Source organism: Panthera pardus, unplaced genomic scaffold (genome assembly GCF_024362965.1).
Source record: "Panthera pardus isolate Hobbes unplaced genomic scaffold, ASM2436296v1 HiC_scaffold_10, whole genome shotgun sequence".
Classification (NCBI taxonomy): domain Eukaryota; kingdom Metazoa; phylum Chordata; class Mammalia; order Carnivora; family Felidae; genus Panthera; species Panthera pardus.
In genome coordinates, this window is record NW_026526655.1 from 39,397,160 (window position 1) to 39,413,512 (window position 16,353).

The 16,353-nt window shown below is 35.7% G+C and overlaps 1 protein-coding gene across 1 annotated transcript in view; it reads left to right on the forward strand.

Annotated features, from left to right (window-relative positions):
* Window positions 1-16,353, forward strand: part of DNAH7 (dynein axonemal heavy chain 7) — a 263,621-nt gene that overhangs the window by 185,176 nt on the left and 62,092 nt on the right. Inside the window, exons 50-52 of the mRNA XM_053906776.1 lie at window positions 6,073-6,263; window positions 10,223-10,356; window positions 11,053-11,388. Of these exons, the coding sequence (XP_053762751.1) occupies window positions 6,073-6,263; window positions 10,223-10,356; window positions 11,053-11,388 (661 nt within the window). The remainder of the gene's footprint in view (window positions 1-6,072; window positions 6,264-10,222; window positions 10,357-11,052; window positions 11,389-16,353) is intronic.

A 16,353-nucleotide genomic window follows, 5' to 3' on the forward strand; every position in this document is an offset into this window, starting at 1 on the left:
TTCAAAATAAAATGTTTTAAAAAAAAAATCAATTTGTCTAAAACATCTCTGAATGGCTTTTCATTACCTCTGTGGAAAAAGAATCTTTGCCTTAAGGGCAGCCTCTGTCATACCTGAGCCTTCTTTCCTTTTTTCTCCTGGCACTTCACTTTATTTCCCCCTTGCGTGTAATGTGCAAGACTACTTCTGGTTTAAGTTATATTTCATTTGCTCATTTGTTTTGTTCATTCATTCACCTAACAAATACTTGTTTTGCCACTACCACTGAAAACCTAGCATGAACAAGACAGACTTGGTCTCTGCCATTTTGGAGAAATATTATTGGTTTGAGAGGGAGACCGAGATCACACATGTGATGAAATTTAGAACACGGGAGCAGGGGGTACACAGGAACAGGGGATACATACAACATGGCATTGCTTCACATCTCTTGGCTTTCTCTGCTCTTCCATCCACTTGGTGAAGTCTTTTAAGCTTACCCTTTAAGGTACAACTCAAACACCTCTTTTTCTGTGAATTCTCAACCTCTCCAATGAAATGCCAATAATGCAGTTTTTATAGGTTTCTACTATTGCCCTTTTATTATGTGCATAACTGTTTGCTTCTCACCTCCAAGCTCTTTGAGGGTTCCCAGGAGGTGGTCCAAAAGGGTTGACTCTACTGTGGATGCAGTATGCTGCATTGTTGAACATAATATGCGGAAGATTTTTTCTATTAATTTGAAGTCTAACGTAGAATAATGTAGATGATATGTAATAAAAAACTGATATCAGTTTCTCTCCTAAGTGAAATAAGTATTAAAAGAATACTTGGTTTCCTTTATATTTCTGTTGGTAAAGATAACTGTTTTTAGTGAGATTCTCTGCCTTACTCAAAAGATATTAGCAAGCCATGTGTTTGGTCCCTGATCTTGGTTTCCCACAAGCTTTGCAAATACTGATGAGCTGACATTTGGAAATGAGGAAGGAGGTTTTTACATAAACCAGCATTTTGTTAACTTTGATGATAGAAATATGAAGAAAAGCCCATCTCATTCATTTTTGCTCCTGTGTTTTAACATGAAACATATTTTGATCTAATTAAAAGTTAGAGGAGTCAAAATAAGGAGAGCATTCTGGGATAATTCATATACCTATAGATTTTTGTTCTTTTCCTGTTTTTTTAAGTTTAGAATGCTTTTGATTTTTCACTGAGGCTTATAATATAGTAAATATTCAATTGTGAGGATAGATTTCTTTGAAATAAGGAGGCTATAGAAAACTTAACAGGCTTAAGACTTGATTCTGTTAGTAAGGAATAAATTTTCACTTTTGGGGAAAAGAACTAAGTCTATAATATTTAAGTTTTGTAATATGTATTTTAGCTTTGAAAGGGACTCATACATATTAATATAGACACTCTTAATTCCATTTCAAAATAGGAAACAAATAAGTGTAAAGGATGAAATTGTATAATATATTTTAGGGAAAAATAATTTGAATATGAGATTTTATTTAAAAAATGCTGTCAATAAAAGCTGAGGCAGTTCCACAAAATTTAAACGTTATAATATTTCATAAAAAGAATTTCGGTTCATTTGTTATTCTAGAAAATTAATAGATTGAAAAAATCTGATCATATAAAAAATGAGAAATTGGTATCTAGTATCACTGTTGTTGCTTAACATTATTACGAAAGTTCTTTTCAGTGCAGTGAAACAATGAGGATGCGGTAACATTTGGAAAGAGGAAATAACATTTTATTTGCAGACAATATATTTCATCTAGAAAACCAAGGAAAATTAGCTAAAAAGCTATTAGGATAAAATAATTTAATGGAGTGTATATATTCCAAAAAGAATATTTAAAAATAACAACTGAGAAAAAATAAGTGTGCAGTGATTATAGTCAACTAGTGAATAGGAAATAAAACAAATTCAAACAGAAACTTAGGATGACTTTAACAATGCATAGTAAAAAGGTGACAAAACTTCACAGAAAAATAAGGAGACTTGAGTAAGACCTATCTGTCTGATAGGAAAACTAAATGTTGTAACGATGTCAACTCTTTCAGAAATAAAAGTTTTGGAAATAATACTAAAACTAACACAGAAGAAAGAAAATAAAAAAGCCAATACAAGTTCAGAAAAAGAGTGAGTTTGAGTGTGCCTGGGTGGCTCAATCGGTTAAGTTTCCAGCTCTGGTTTCAGCTCAGGTCATGATCTCACAGGTTTGTGGGATCGAGCCCCATATCAGGCTCTGCACTGGCAGCATGGAGCCTGCTTGCGATTCTCTCTCTGTCCCTCTTCCACTCGTGCACTCTCTCTCTTAAAATAAATAAATAAACGTTAAAAAAAAAAAAGAGTGAGTTTGGACTCAACTGGAATAAGTTCTGGAATAAACCCTAATAAATATAAGCCTTTAATGCATCATCAGGTAAGCATTATGAACCAATGGGAGAATGATAGGTCATTCAGCAAATGGTGTTGAAAAAATGGTTTTGTGGAAAAATATATTGAGTCTCCCCTCACACCAAAATATGTTCCAGATGAATTAAGGAATTAAATATGAAAGAAAAAATAAAAGACATAAATGCTAAAAGAAAACATAGGGGAATGATATCTTGTCTTTGTAAAAGAACTTTCTAGGAAAATACACATGGATAAAATAGAAAAGAAAAAGCTTAATAGGTTTGACTCTAAAAATTTTTCAGCTAAACCAAGAAACACTAAACTTAGGAGATTATCAAGCAATTATAATTTGTGGAATTTATTTGTACCCCAATTTAAATAATCAAACTATAATCAAAATATTTTAAGACAGGAGTGTCTGGCTGGCTCAGTTGGGAGAGCATGTGACTCTCGATCTCAGAGTTGTGAGTTCAAGTCCCACATTGGGCATGGAACCTACTGAAAAAACAGTAAATAATTAAAAAATAGTTATAAAATATATTAAGATCAGGTAGAAACATATTCCCTGCCTTGATATCTGATAAAATTGTGAATTATTGATAAATTTTTAAGCTGTGGCAATTTTTAAAAAAGAGTATTTACCTTTCAGAGATAGCCAAATATCTAAAGGTGAAGTTTTAGGATTTCTAGGATTTGTTTGTAAATAATCCAGGATGAGATGGGGAAGAAATGAAAGAAGATTGGCTACATTTGCAAGGGTCAAGGGTCAAAGCTGGATGATTAGTACATCACGTTCAGTGTACTGTTCTTTTTACTTTTGAACAAGTTTTGAAAATTTCTACGGGAATATAAAATGTAAAAAGAAATGTAAACAAATTTGAAAACAGGCAGAAAACTGGGGGATGGGGAGCTATTTGCTACCACAGTGTTAAAAAATACAAATGAGGGACACCTGGGTGGCTCAGTTGGTTAAGCATCCAACTTCAGCTCAGGTCATGATCTCACGGTTCGTGAGTTCAAGCCCCGCGTCGGGCTCTGTCCTGACAGCTCAGAGCCTGGAGCCTGCTTCAGATTCTGTGTCTCCCTCTCTCTCTCTGCTCCTCCCCCGCTTGCACTGTGTCTCTCTCTCACAACTAAGTAAACATTTTTAAAAAACAATACAAATGAAGTTTTAAAAACTAGCGCTACCCCCATGTTTAGCTGGGTACAGAGTAAAGAAAGAAATTTCCTGATTGCCACTGTGGTTGTATGTGATGATTTGACTATGGTCTGGCCCTCATGATATAAGTGGAAATGCCATTTGTGTTTCTCTGTAAATATCCTTAAGAGATATTTTCCCCGTTTCTGTGTTTTCTTCCTTTCTGATGGTTGGAATGTGGATGCCATTTGAAAGGCCATTTTGGCCAAAAAGGAGCGAGATGGCAACAACTTGGATCTCTGACCATTTAGACACACTGTCCTTCCCCCCTAGACTAATTACAGCAGGCTCCCCTTTACACGAGATATAAAGTCCTTCTTTTCCATGTCACTATTTTAGTTTTTTTTATCACTTAGAACTGAACCTGATTGTAATACACAGTACACATGTGCCAGGAACAGGGCAAATATACTAATATACAATATCCAGAGGGGGAAAAAAATAACTAGACAAAGATCAACTGAAACGTCAAGCCTTGAATACAAGTGTTAACTATTTTTTACCTATCAAATTGTAAAAGTCATGAATATAGTATTTAATGCTGGCAATATCACATTGTGTTTAAAGAAGCTGTGTAAGAAGACACACGGCTTAGTTCAAGTATTTGCTTTGTCGTTTACTATGATTTAACTGAAAATTTTACCTCAATTGCCTTGCCTCAGTTTCCCCATATACAAAACTAGGGTAACAATACTCCATGCTTTTGAAAGCATTTGAGAATGAGAAAATTAAATGTCAACATGGTGCCTGGCATTTGTAAGTACAATTGTATAGAAAAACAGGTTTAAAAAATGAGGGCTCATTGCAACTCTGAAATTTCTTCAGCCATTCAGGAAAGTAATTTGGCAATATAAATGGCCTTTAAATTAATTGCGCTTCTAGGACTCCAGCTTGATTAAGTAATCACAGATAAACACGAGGGTTTATTCAAAAAAGATGTTCACTGTAGCATTATTAACAATGGAAAAATGGAAGCAATCTAAATAATAGATTCATGTACTTAATACATTATAATACTCTCATATTATTTAACCATGAAAAAGAATCATTTCATTCAAGCAAAATGTGAAAAGGAATTTAAAAATCATCTGACATGCCTGCTTCGGTTAATTAAGATCTCAGCAGTGAAAGAAATTGACAAGACAATTTTAGGAATTCATTTAAGCCAGGAGTAACCTCTGGGAAGGAGCAGAATATGTCTGTAACTGCAGTAGAGGTTCGTCCCAATGTCTCAAGCTTATCCCAATACCCTAAGCTTGTTTCCCATCAAGACTGCACATCTAGTCCCTTGAAGGACTTGTGCAAAACACCATTATTCAAGGTTGGCTGCAATAGCACCCCAAACACCAAAATGTAAGACTAATTTGGCAAATGTGTCATGAGCCCTAACAATGTCCCTGATCTTTCAGCCAGGAATTCCCCTTCTAGAATGCTATCATAAGAAAGTATTCTTAAGCACAAGGCTTTTGTATACAGTGCTGTTTGTAACACTGAGAACAGAAAACAATTGAAATATATAATAATAGAGAATTGATTTAAAAAAAGATAAAGTTAATATGTGACTATTATACAGTAATTAAAAGCATGTTTATCAGGTTTAATTGGAATATTTATGCTATAATGTCAAGCAAAATAATTAGGATGCAAAATTAGGTATATTGTTTAGTCTCAATTGTGTATAGAAAAAGATGAATAAAAATACTGAAGAGACAAATTTATCCAACAAATAATTATCAAACATAGTTTTGTGTCATTTTTCTACCCACCTGCATAGGAGTATGAGACAACTGTGTAAAATATTTGAAAGATAAACTGAGGCACACTAAAATTTTTAAATGTTTATTTGAGCAAAACACAATTGGAATTGGGCAGCACCAAACTGGAAGTTGTTAGGGTGCCCCACTGACCAGAGCTGAGGATAGAGAACAAGTAGGGAGCAAAAGCTTAAATAGCTTAAAATTGGCTGTTCGTATTTGGTTAGCCTTAGGGTTTTGATTTTAACTTGATTTTGTAACCTTAAGACTTTTATAAGTTTAGAGCTTGGCTTGCTTACTCAGCCACCAGCTCAGTCTAATAGCCTCCTTGCTTAATAGTTTTAGTCTTTCTTACATTTTCCACATGTGCTACTTAAGCGTGAGTTACTTTTATGATTACAAATGTAACCAAATAACTACAACTTGAAACGCTTATTCTCTGGTGTCTCAGACGGGTTTACCTCACTGCCATCATACTTGGGCACGTGGTGAATTGCAGACCAAAAAGCATGGAAGTGTGCAAAATGACAAGACAGACCCACTGGTTAAGCCCTTCCCACAGACTTCCAGTTATTTTTATGATACCATTTCCTTATACTCAGAAGACAAAAATAATTTTATAGGTAACTAGGAATAACAGCAATGTAGAAGGCTAAAAGAGTTTGGAGAGTTGAATGTTTACAGTCAGTATTTAAATTAACATGGCATCTTTTTTTCTGATTTTACTCCAGTGTTACTAGAAAATGTTGGAGAAGAGCTAGATCCTATCCTGGAACCTCTTCTACTAAAACAGACCTTTAAGCAGGGTGGGAGTATATGTATCCGACTCGGGGACTCTACCATTGAATACGTGCCAGATTTCCGCTTCTATATTACTACCAAGCTAAGAAATCCTCATTATCTTCCTGAAACATCAGTAAAGGCCAGTATCTAAAGTGAATGTTTCTTTATCGAATTGTACAATTAATGACTATATTTTCCTCCTAAGCCATAAGAAGAACAGGTCTTCCTAAGAAAAAGATTTTGTCCTTGCTTGGCAGTTCCTGAAATAGCTATAATAATTTCCAAATGTTTATTTTGTGTGTGCATGTAAGTAATAAAGGAGCCTTCAGTGTGCAGTGAAAAGTAAACTTTGAGAATCTAATTTCTATAATTGATATTATTCTTAGAATTTCATCGTTAAGGATAGATGGCACATATGGGCATCCTTTGTAATAAGTGATAATATGCTAATTCTGGGCATTGGCATTAACAAAAATCCATTCTCTCTCAGAATAAGGTTGCTGCTATCTGATTTTTTATAATTACTTAAAGGAACTGATTTTGATCACTAATTCTTTTTAAAATACTAGAATTTCCTTTCAAGAGCAAAGTTAGTTTAAAGTCCTAGTCAATGACTAAAATTACTTGAGATACTGATCTGCCACTGAGCTCCTGGAGGTCATTCCATTTTTTATTCCCAAATCTTGGCACTCGATAAAGTTGACTCTTGGTAAATGTTTGTGGAATGAGAGAGGTTAGGGAGGGATAACTTTTATTTACAGAAGATAGGAAGAGATGGGGTGCCTGGGTGGCTCAGTCGGTGAAGCATCCAACTCTTGATTTTGGTTCAGGTCATGATCTCACAGTTCATGAGATCAATCCTTCCATCCGGCTCTGTGCTGACAGAATGGAGCCTGCTTAGGATTCTGTTTCCCCTCTCTGCACCCCCCACACCCATGCATGCATGTGTGCTCTCTCTCTCAAAATAAATATTTTTTAAAAAAATCTTGCAGGAGAGGACATTAAGAAATATTGATTTTGATTTTGAAAGTTACATACAGAGACAAGATTTATCCAGAGAGTTCAAAAACTGTCCTTTATTGGAAATATTTAAATTAACATAGGCATCTCCCTATAGAGGCAGAGGAAACATAAAGATGACCTAATTCATTCCCTCCAAGATGAACAAACAGTGTCACTGCTCTCAAGAGATTTGCAGTGTAAATAATGTATATGTAAAGTGACCATATTTATGACTAGGAAAACACAGGAGTTCAGAATTGGGGACATACTAAAGTATGTCCAGTCTAAAGTATGTCCATACTAAAGTATGTCCCTACTGCTTCAGGGCAGCCAGGAAGACTGGGGAAAAGTCTTGAGCTTAGTTTTAAAAAAACACAATGTTAAAATATGGAAGTTCTTGGCCACCTATTTTTAACTTATTAAAATAAATGTTATCTACGCACCTAAATTGTGTATTATCTATTTATCTATTAGGAGTGGTAGTATCTAGCAGTGATTAAGAACATAGATTCTGGACCCAAACTATCTTGTTTCAAATCCTAGTTTTATCACTTGCCAATTGTGTGATGTTATTCAACCTCTCTGTGGCTCTATTTCCTAGTCTATAAGCAGGAATAATAAATGTCTATCTCATGGAGGGGTATAAAGGCTAATTAAATTAATCTGTGCCAATGCTTAGACTAAGGCCCACCACATAGTGTTGTGTGAGTGTTAACAATTAGCATTATTGTTTAGCTTTTAAATGTAAGTGAGAAAGAGTGAAGCATAAGAGAAAATGATAAAATCCCAAAGCTGTGTTAAAATTTTTTTGATAGATGACGTGGTAAGCCATGTTTACTTTTCAGTAAAAACTATGAAAATATCACAACTAACCAACAATTCTTAGTTGACAAGTAACTAGTTATAGAAGTCATAAACTGCGGTGGGGAAGAAACTGATCTATGATTCAGTATTGAAATCCTTAAGATCCCTAGAGTGCCTTATTGCTTCATTATTTTTAATTGCTGGGATTGATTAAACAGGGATTAGAAAACATAGTGAGGCAGTTACTTGCTTTCATTTACAAATTAAAATACTTCCTCTTCATCCTATTTTTAGGATCTTTTATGTACCTTTGCTTTCAAAAGTTCCCAAGGGATGATATCATGGTGCTATAATCCTTTTGAATCTAAATGAAAATAAAATTATGAAATCATATTTTATATAACTTGAAATGTTTCTTTGTTATTATTTGTTTGAATGTTTATTGTTATTTGTGAGCAAATGCCTAGATTTACAAAATCTTGATCTCGAAAGATCTAACATTAATGGAATATGAATGAATACCTCCTTGTATCTGAATTCAATGAAATAGAATTTGTAAAACATAAATTTCCCTCAGTACTATGGCTATAGCTTGGGGATTAAAGGAAATCTAACTTGTGCACTTGTTTTCTCATGCCAACAGGGAAACTCTCTCGAAAGCTTAATTTTTTTCCACGAATAAATGCCAAAGCAGTAGAGAATTACAAGACAACATTTAATGGAGTTTTTAATTGCTCGATTTCAGGAATTTCTTATTATCCCATCTAAATTTATGATTATGCTCATGTAATCTACACTAAGTGTCCCACCATGGGTCAGGTGAGGGGAAAAGTTTAACCCAGAGGAAACCACCATGGAGAAGGTGCCGGGTTTGGGCAGAGAAGGGAGTCACCTTCCTAGGGGTACTGCAACCAGCTGTTTTACACTTTCTGAGACTTTTCTTACAAAGGAAGAATGACTCCATTCTTGCAAAGGAAATAGTCTCAAATTCTCTTACTAGGGAAAGGTGGGGAATCATAAAGTCTCCCACTCAGCAGCCAGAGCTGAAGAACATGCAGACATTTCCTAGTTGGTGTGCATGGGACTCCACAATTAGTTCAGCATATCAAAAATGAAAGGTACATGGAAAGGAGGTGTGAGAGGTGATGCTCAAGACGGAAGTGCAGACCTGAACTCAAGACACACGGGCAGAGGGCAGGCAGATTGCAAAATAGATGTTTAAAAAGGCCGGGGTGGGGGGGAATAAAGGTTGGGGGACAGTGCTCAACATAACCCAAGGTCAGGTAAGTATTTATTGACTTATGGGTTTATTGATGACCAGAGCCAGAAAGTTCCTATAGTTTATTGCTGTGGGTATTTATGGATGTGTGGAGGCTGGGATGAGAGTAGACTGTAGAGGGCTGAAAAATGAAATGAGATAGAGACAGAAAGCTTATATAAACAACAGTTTCAATAAATACGGTCGTGAGAACACAAAGGGAGATCATTCCACAGCTGAAGGGGATTGTGGGAGAGCAAGAGAATGACTTACTAGTTTATTTGCTTTATGAAAGGAGAGACCTGACCATGATTACTTTCCTACTTATGGGAAGGAACCAGAGAAGGAGAAATTCTAAGATGTAGAACCAAAGCGTGTAAGAGCCATTAGATACTGGGATGAAGCTTTAGACTTCACCTTGGAGTTGGTGGACTTCAACTTGGTAGACTGCGCCTTGATGGACACCATTAAAATGTACATTCCCTAGTTCACAATAGTAGCTATTCATATTGTAACACGATTGTATAATAGGCCATATTATAATATTGTGTGTCATACATTATGTAATATGATTATCACATTGTAAACATCATACATACTCTACTCAAGTAATAATAGTGTTCTTTTTCCTCCTATCTCACTTGGTAAGAGTTCCCTTTACTTTTTGACACCACTATGATCCTTAACCTATAACTCAGCTGGTCCAGCCAGTATGAAGGATAGCTTCCAACCTGACCCTAATTGATTTGAGGATTAAACAGTTGTCAGAAACTGGGCCAGTTCGAAACAGGAATAAAATTGATCACCAAACAAAACCCTTTGAAATACTGCATTTATGACTCTGAGAAACTTTGGTGGGTTTTTAATCTGGCAGTCAAGCTTGCATTTACCTTTAATCATCATCTCTACAGATTCCAGTTTTCACATATTCCTACCATAGTAAATAGAGCCTATTTTAAGGTCAGAACTGAAAAAAGCGGAGGCTTTCTCAATAGATGTAATGATGCAGTTCTTGAATATTCTTTCATTTACAGGTAACATTATTAAACTTCATGATCACGTCTGAGGGGATGCAAGATCAGTTGTTGGGGATTGTAGTGGCACGCGAAAGGCCAGACCTCGAAGAGGAAAAGCAAGCCCTGATACTACAAGGAGCTGAAAACAAAAGGTTTCACACATTATGAAACACAAAATCGCTCTGACTTGTTTCAAATTCACTTAGAATGGATTAGAGTACATTATAAAGAACTATCTTGTTAGATTTAGTAGGAACATCAAATGAGGAGATTGAAGAGGAAAATCTAAAGCATTAGAAGCCCTCTATGTGAATCTGGAAAATTGCGTGAGAGTATAATCTTCCGTACAAGTTCTAGGGCACTGGAAGAACCGGAAGGCTGCCACAACTCATGGCAAAAGTTGTAATATTCGTTGTGTAGCTGACATTATCTCTTTTCATCAGGGCATGGTCTGAAAGAATACGTTGCATCCCACTTTCTGCTTGTAATATCTCTATCGTAGACACAAAAGGCAAAGCTCTAGAAGTCATGAAACTCTTCAAAAACTAAATGGAGTGATACTTTCTGTGCACTCAGGGCTGAGGTACTTGATGGCAGAGCAGACTGGTTTACACCTCTCTCTCTAGTTCCCATGCAAATGATCGTTGGAAAGAGAAGTGGAGCAGAACCTGACTTTTTGACATTTTGTGAGAAAAAAATTAATTATACAATAGCACCGTTACGGGTATTTGTCACAAAGTGATGCATTTCTTTAGGTTCCGAGCCCTTTGTTTCTTATACAAGAATGTGTGCATGAAGGGATTTTAAATGACTTCTTTTTCTTCTGAGAAAATTGTGTTTTATTCCAGGCAGTTAAAAGAAATAGAAGACAAGATTTTAGAAGTTCTTTCATCTTCAGAAGGCAATATATTAGAAGATGAAACTGCTATTAAGATATTATCTTCCTCCAAGGCTTTGGCTAATGAGATTTCTCAAAAGCAGGAAGTAGCCGAAGAGACGGAGAAAAAGATTGATGCCACCCGCATGGGCTATCGGCCTATTGCCGTCCATTCCACCATCCTGTTCTTCTCTATCGCTGATCTAGCTAACATCGAGCCCATGTACCAATACTCACTGACCTGGTTTATTAACCTTTACATCCTGTCTATCGAAAATTCAGAGAAATCAGATGTTTTAGTAAAAAGGTATGTAAAAGAAATACTAATTAATACTAATACTAATACTAATACTAACCAGTGCATGAACATTATATAGTAATCGATGCCTTTCATTGTTGTTACAGAATGGTGTGAGCATTACAGTTATGGCTAAAGCAAACTTAATTAATTATTGTACTAGAAATAAATTTGAGGGTTAGAAGAGGAACAGATGTGACCAAATTCAGTCTGCCAGGAAATCACTTACAGGGAGATAGGATTACAATGTAATCATAAAAAGAGGAAACATTTATCTCTGTTTATCATGTGCAAAATGTATTTGTGATGGGAGATAGGGAAAGAAGAGTTAATATCCCTGAAAGACAGGACTCTTACCCTCTGTAACCTAGCGTTCCAAAAGTTTTAAATTTACATTTTGATATACACAGATTTACAGTTTGTCCAATAACAGGGTTGTAAAAAAATATTCTGTTGTGATTATTTGTGTTATTCTTATTGATAAAAAATAGTTTATTTTATTGTTGGCTACTGTAATCAGTAGTGGAATTAAGACCTTACAGTAAAAGCATGAGAGAATAAAATGTCATTTTATTAGTTATCAGTGAGACAAATTTTACTTTGACATTAAACTAACTTTTTTGATCAATACGAAGCTACATACTTCAGTTTCTTGACTGTTCATACCCACAAAGGAAACCCAATTTAATACTTAACCACTTGGCAGCGAAGAATTGTTTTTTAGAAATTCAAAATGCTAAAATCCTGAAAATCGAATCGAATTCCCGTCATTTATCATGATAGAACTCCACTAAATGTTGAATATTCTCAGACTGAACAATTTCTTGTATCATTATTTTACAAGCTTGAATATGAGGTCAGTAAAGGTGTAAGACTGACACATGGTTTAGCGATTTTTCAGCTGTCTCCCCATGAGAGTGAGGAGCGAGTGAGTATCTTCAGGAAGAATTGCATGGTGGTGGAGTTTAAAGTATGTTTTTATGTTACGATCTTTGAAAAGTTTAGTTTATTTCTCTATGTCTTCCAGTACCTGGAATTTTCAAGGGTAGCAAGGATTACTGAAGCATAGGAAACAAAATTATAAGCGATCTTCCTTAGAAAAGTTCCCAGCTATTTGCATTCTGTTAGTTAATTGAACAGGCAGGTCTGCTTTTCACACTAGATTCTGAGTTCCCCAAAGCAAAGGTTTCTTAATATTCCCAGAACTTAGCACAGTGCTAATCACATGGAGCCACAACAATAAATGATGTTTTGCCTTTCACTGCAGTTCATTTATCTACCTTGCTTACAACAATAGCCACCAAAATGTCATCATCTTAACTAGTTTTAAATTAAGATATTTGCTGGAGTCTAGAGAAGAACATTTCTTTGCTCTGTCTCTTAAAGACAAGAACATTTCTTGTCTCTTAAAGACATGTTTTGTGTATAAGATTTAAAAATTAGAACAATTTTTTGCTTCACAAATACTTACTAGTTGCTTTATTATCTCTTGTTACATCAAATTAGAACTCATCCACAGATATGACGGGCTTCTTCATAACTGTGATATAGTCCCTTATGATTTAGAGAAAATAAAATTCTTTCAGCCAGATACGAGACTTGGGTAGAATCTAGAAAACAAAATATGTGTTTTTTCATTAAAATTCTTTAATTTAAATACAATGAAAGTCATATTCATGACTCCAGTGATCCTGAAAGTGTAATTCTGGAGCCAACCAAAGAGTAAAGGAGAAGACCACATTTGAAAACTTAAAAAAAAAATTTTTTTTTATCTTTATTTATTTTGAGAGAGAGACAGAGTATGAACAGGGGAGGAGCTGAGGGGAGGGAGAAACAGAATCAGAAGCAGGCTCCAGGCCCCGACCTGTCAGCACAGAGCCCGACGCGGGGCTTGAACTCACGAACCGTGAGATGGTGACCTGAGCCGGAGTCGGATGCTCAACCGACTGAGCCACCCAGGCGCCCCTGTATTTGAAAACTTTTATTGAAATTATAGTATACACACAGAGACATGCAGAAATCAGAAGTATTTACTCAGTGAGCTTTTATTATTGAGCACACCTGTGTAATTAGCACCCAAACCAAGACCCAGAACATTATCGACAACCAGAAACCCCATTTTGTGTCCCTTTTAGTGACTGACCAATCCCCTTCCACCAAGGTAAAGATTGTCCCGACTTCCAGCACCGTAGATCAGTTTTGTCTGTTTGAGAACATCACGTGAATGGAATCACACAGCACGTGCTCCTGTGTGTCTGGCATCTTACACTCAGAATTGCATTTGTGAAATCCACATTGTTTTGTACAGTGCAGTGGTTTATTCACTCTGATTGTTACGTGGTGTCCCAGTGTGCTAGTGTATTGTAGAAGTATCAAAACAAAATCTTTTCTCAACCTAGAAGTTTTTTTCTCCACAAAGGTAGTAGAGAAAGAAAACACTTTTATGATTCAGTAAACATTAAACCAGAATATAATGCACATTAAGAGGTTGCAAAGGCAGAAATCGCATCCCAAACTCACCTGCTAACTGAAGTGGCCATCTGTGTTAACAAACTGGCGTTAGCCAGAAAGAAAACAAATGTGAGTTGTATAAGGGCTCCTTTTCACCACATCCTCACCAGCACTTACTATATCTTGACTTCTCGATGATAGCCGTTCTTTTCGGTGTGAGGTGATCTCTCACTGTAGTTTTGATTTGCATTTTTCTGGTAATTGGTGATACTGAACATCTGTTCATGCGCCTGTTGGCCATTTTAATGTCCTCTTTAGAAAAATGTCTATTTAGATCTTCTGTCAATTTTTTGATCAGATTGTTTTCTTGTTATTAAATTCTTAGTTCTTTGTATATTTGGGGTATTAACTATTTGGTACATGGGTTTGCAAAAATTTTCTCCTATGGCTGCCCTTTCTCTCTCTCTCTCTCTCTCTAAGTATAGTTGACACACAATGTTATATATATATAGTTTCGGGTGTATGGTGTACAACATAGTGATCAGACAAGACCATATGTTGTGCTACACTCACCACAAGCATAGCTGCCGTCTGTCACCAGACAACACTATTGCAATACCATTGACTTATTCCCGATGCTGTACCTTTTATTCCTGTGACTTATTCGTTCCATAATAACTGGAAACCTGTATCTCCCAGTCCCCTTCATCCATTTTGCTCATCTTCCCCCAACCCCTCCCCTCTGGCAACCATAAGTTCTCTGTATTCATGGATCGGTTTCTGCTTTTTGTGTCTTTATTTGTTTTGTTTTTTAGATTCCACATAGGAGTTAAGTCATATGGTATTTGTCTTTCTCTGACATATTTCACTTAGGATAATACCCTGTAGTCTCAACCATGTTGTTGCAAATGGCAAGATCTCATTCTTTTCTATGACTGAGGAATATTCCATTGTGTTTGTGTGTGTGTGTGTGTGTATGTATATATGCGTATATATATATATATATATATGTATATATATATACTCACACACATATATACACATATGTATATACATGTATATATACACATATGTATATATACATATATACATACACACACACAAACACATTTTCTTTATCTGTTCATCAATTGATGGACACTTGGGCTGCTTCCATTTCTTGGCTATTATAAATAATGCTGCAATAATCATAGGTGTGCATATATTTTCCAAATTAGTGTTTTCCTTTATCTTTGGTTAAATGCCCAGTAGTAGAATCACTGGGTATTTTTATTTTTAAGTTTTTGAGGACCTTCCATACTATTTTCCACAGTGGCTGCACCAGTTTACTTTTCCCCTAACAGTGCACTAGAGTTCCTTTTTCTCCACATCCTCACCAATGCTGGTTATTTCTTGTCTTTTTGATTCTAGTGACTCTGACAGGTGTCAGGTCATACCTCACCGTGGTTTTGATTTGCATCTCCTTGATGACTAGTAATATCAAGCATCTTTTCATGTGTCTGTTTGACATCTGTATGTCTTTGGGAAAATATCTACTCAGGTCCTCTGCCCATTTTTTAGTCAGATTATTTGGGTTTTTTTGGTTTTGAGTTGTATAAGTTGTTTATATATTCTGGATATTAATCCGTTATCAGATAAATCATTTGTGAATCTCTTATCCCATTCAGTAGGTTGACTTTTTGTTTTGTTGATGGTTTCCTTCACTGTGCAAAAGCTTTTTATTTTTGGTGTAGTCTCAATAGTTTATTTTTGCTTTTGTTTCCCTGGCCTAAGGCAACTTATCTAGAAAAATGTTGCTAAACCCAGTGTCAAAGAAATTACTGCCTGTTTTCTCCTAGAAGCTTTATGGTTTCAGGTCTCACATTTAGGTCTTTAATCCATTTTATTTGTATGTTGTCAGAAAATGCTCCAGTTTTATTCTTTTGCATGTAACTGTCCAGTTTTCCCAGCACCATTTGTTGAAGAGAGTGTCTTTTCCCCCATTGTATATTTTTGCCTCCTTTGTCATAGATTAATTGCCCATATAAGCATGGGTTTATCTCTGGGTGCTATTTTGTTAATAGTTTCTTTTGTTGTGCAGAAGCTTTTGGGTTTGATGTAGTCCCATTTGTTGATTTTTGCTTTTTTTATGCTTTTAGCGTCATGTCCAAGAAAACCATTGCTAAAATCAGTATTGACAGTTTTCTTCCTGTTAGAAATTTTATGGTTTTAGGGCTTATGTTTAGGTCTTTGACCCATTTTGAGTTAATTTTTGTGAGTGGTATGAGATAGGTGTCCGTTTTCATTCTTCTGCATGTATGTTCTGCCATTTGGACATAGATTGACCGTGAGCACATTATGCTAACCAAGATCAGTCAGGGAAAGACAAGTACCGTGTGATATCACCTATATATGGAATCAAAAAAAAAAAAAAAAAATCATGCCTTTAAGAGAAAAACAGTAAAGTGGTGGTTGCCAGGTGAAGGAGATTGGGAGGTTAAGACTGATGGTGTTTAAGGATATAAACTTGTAACAACTAATAAA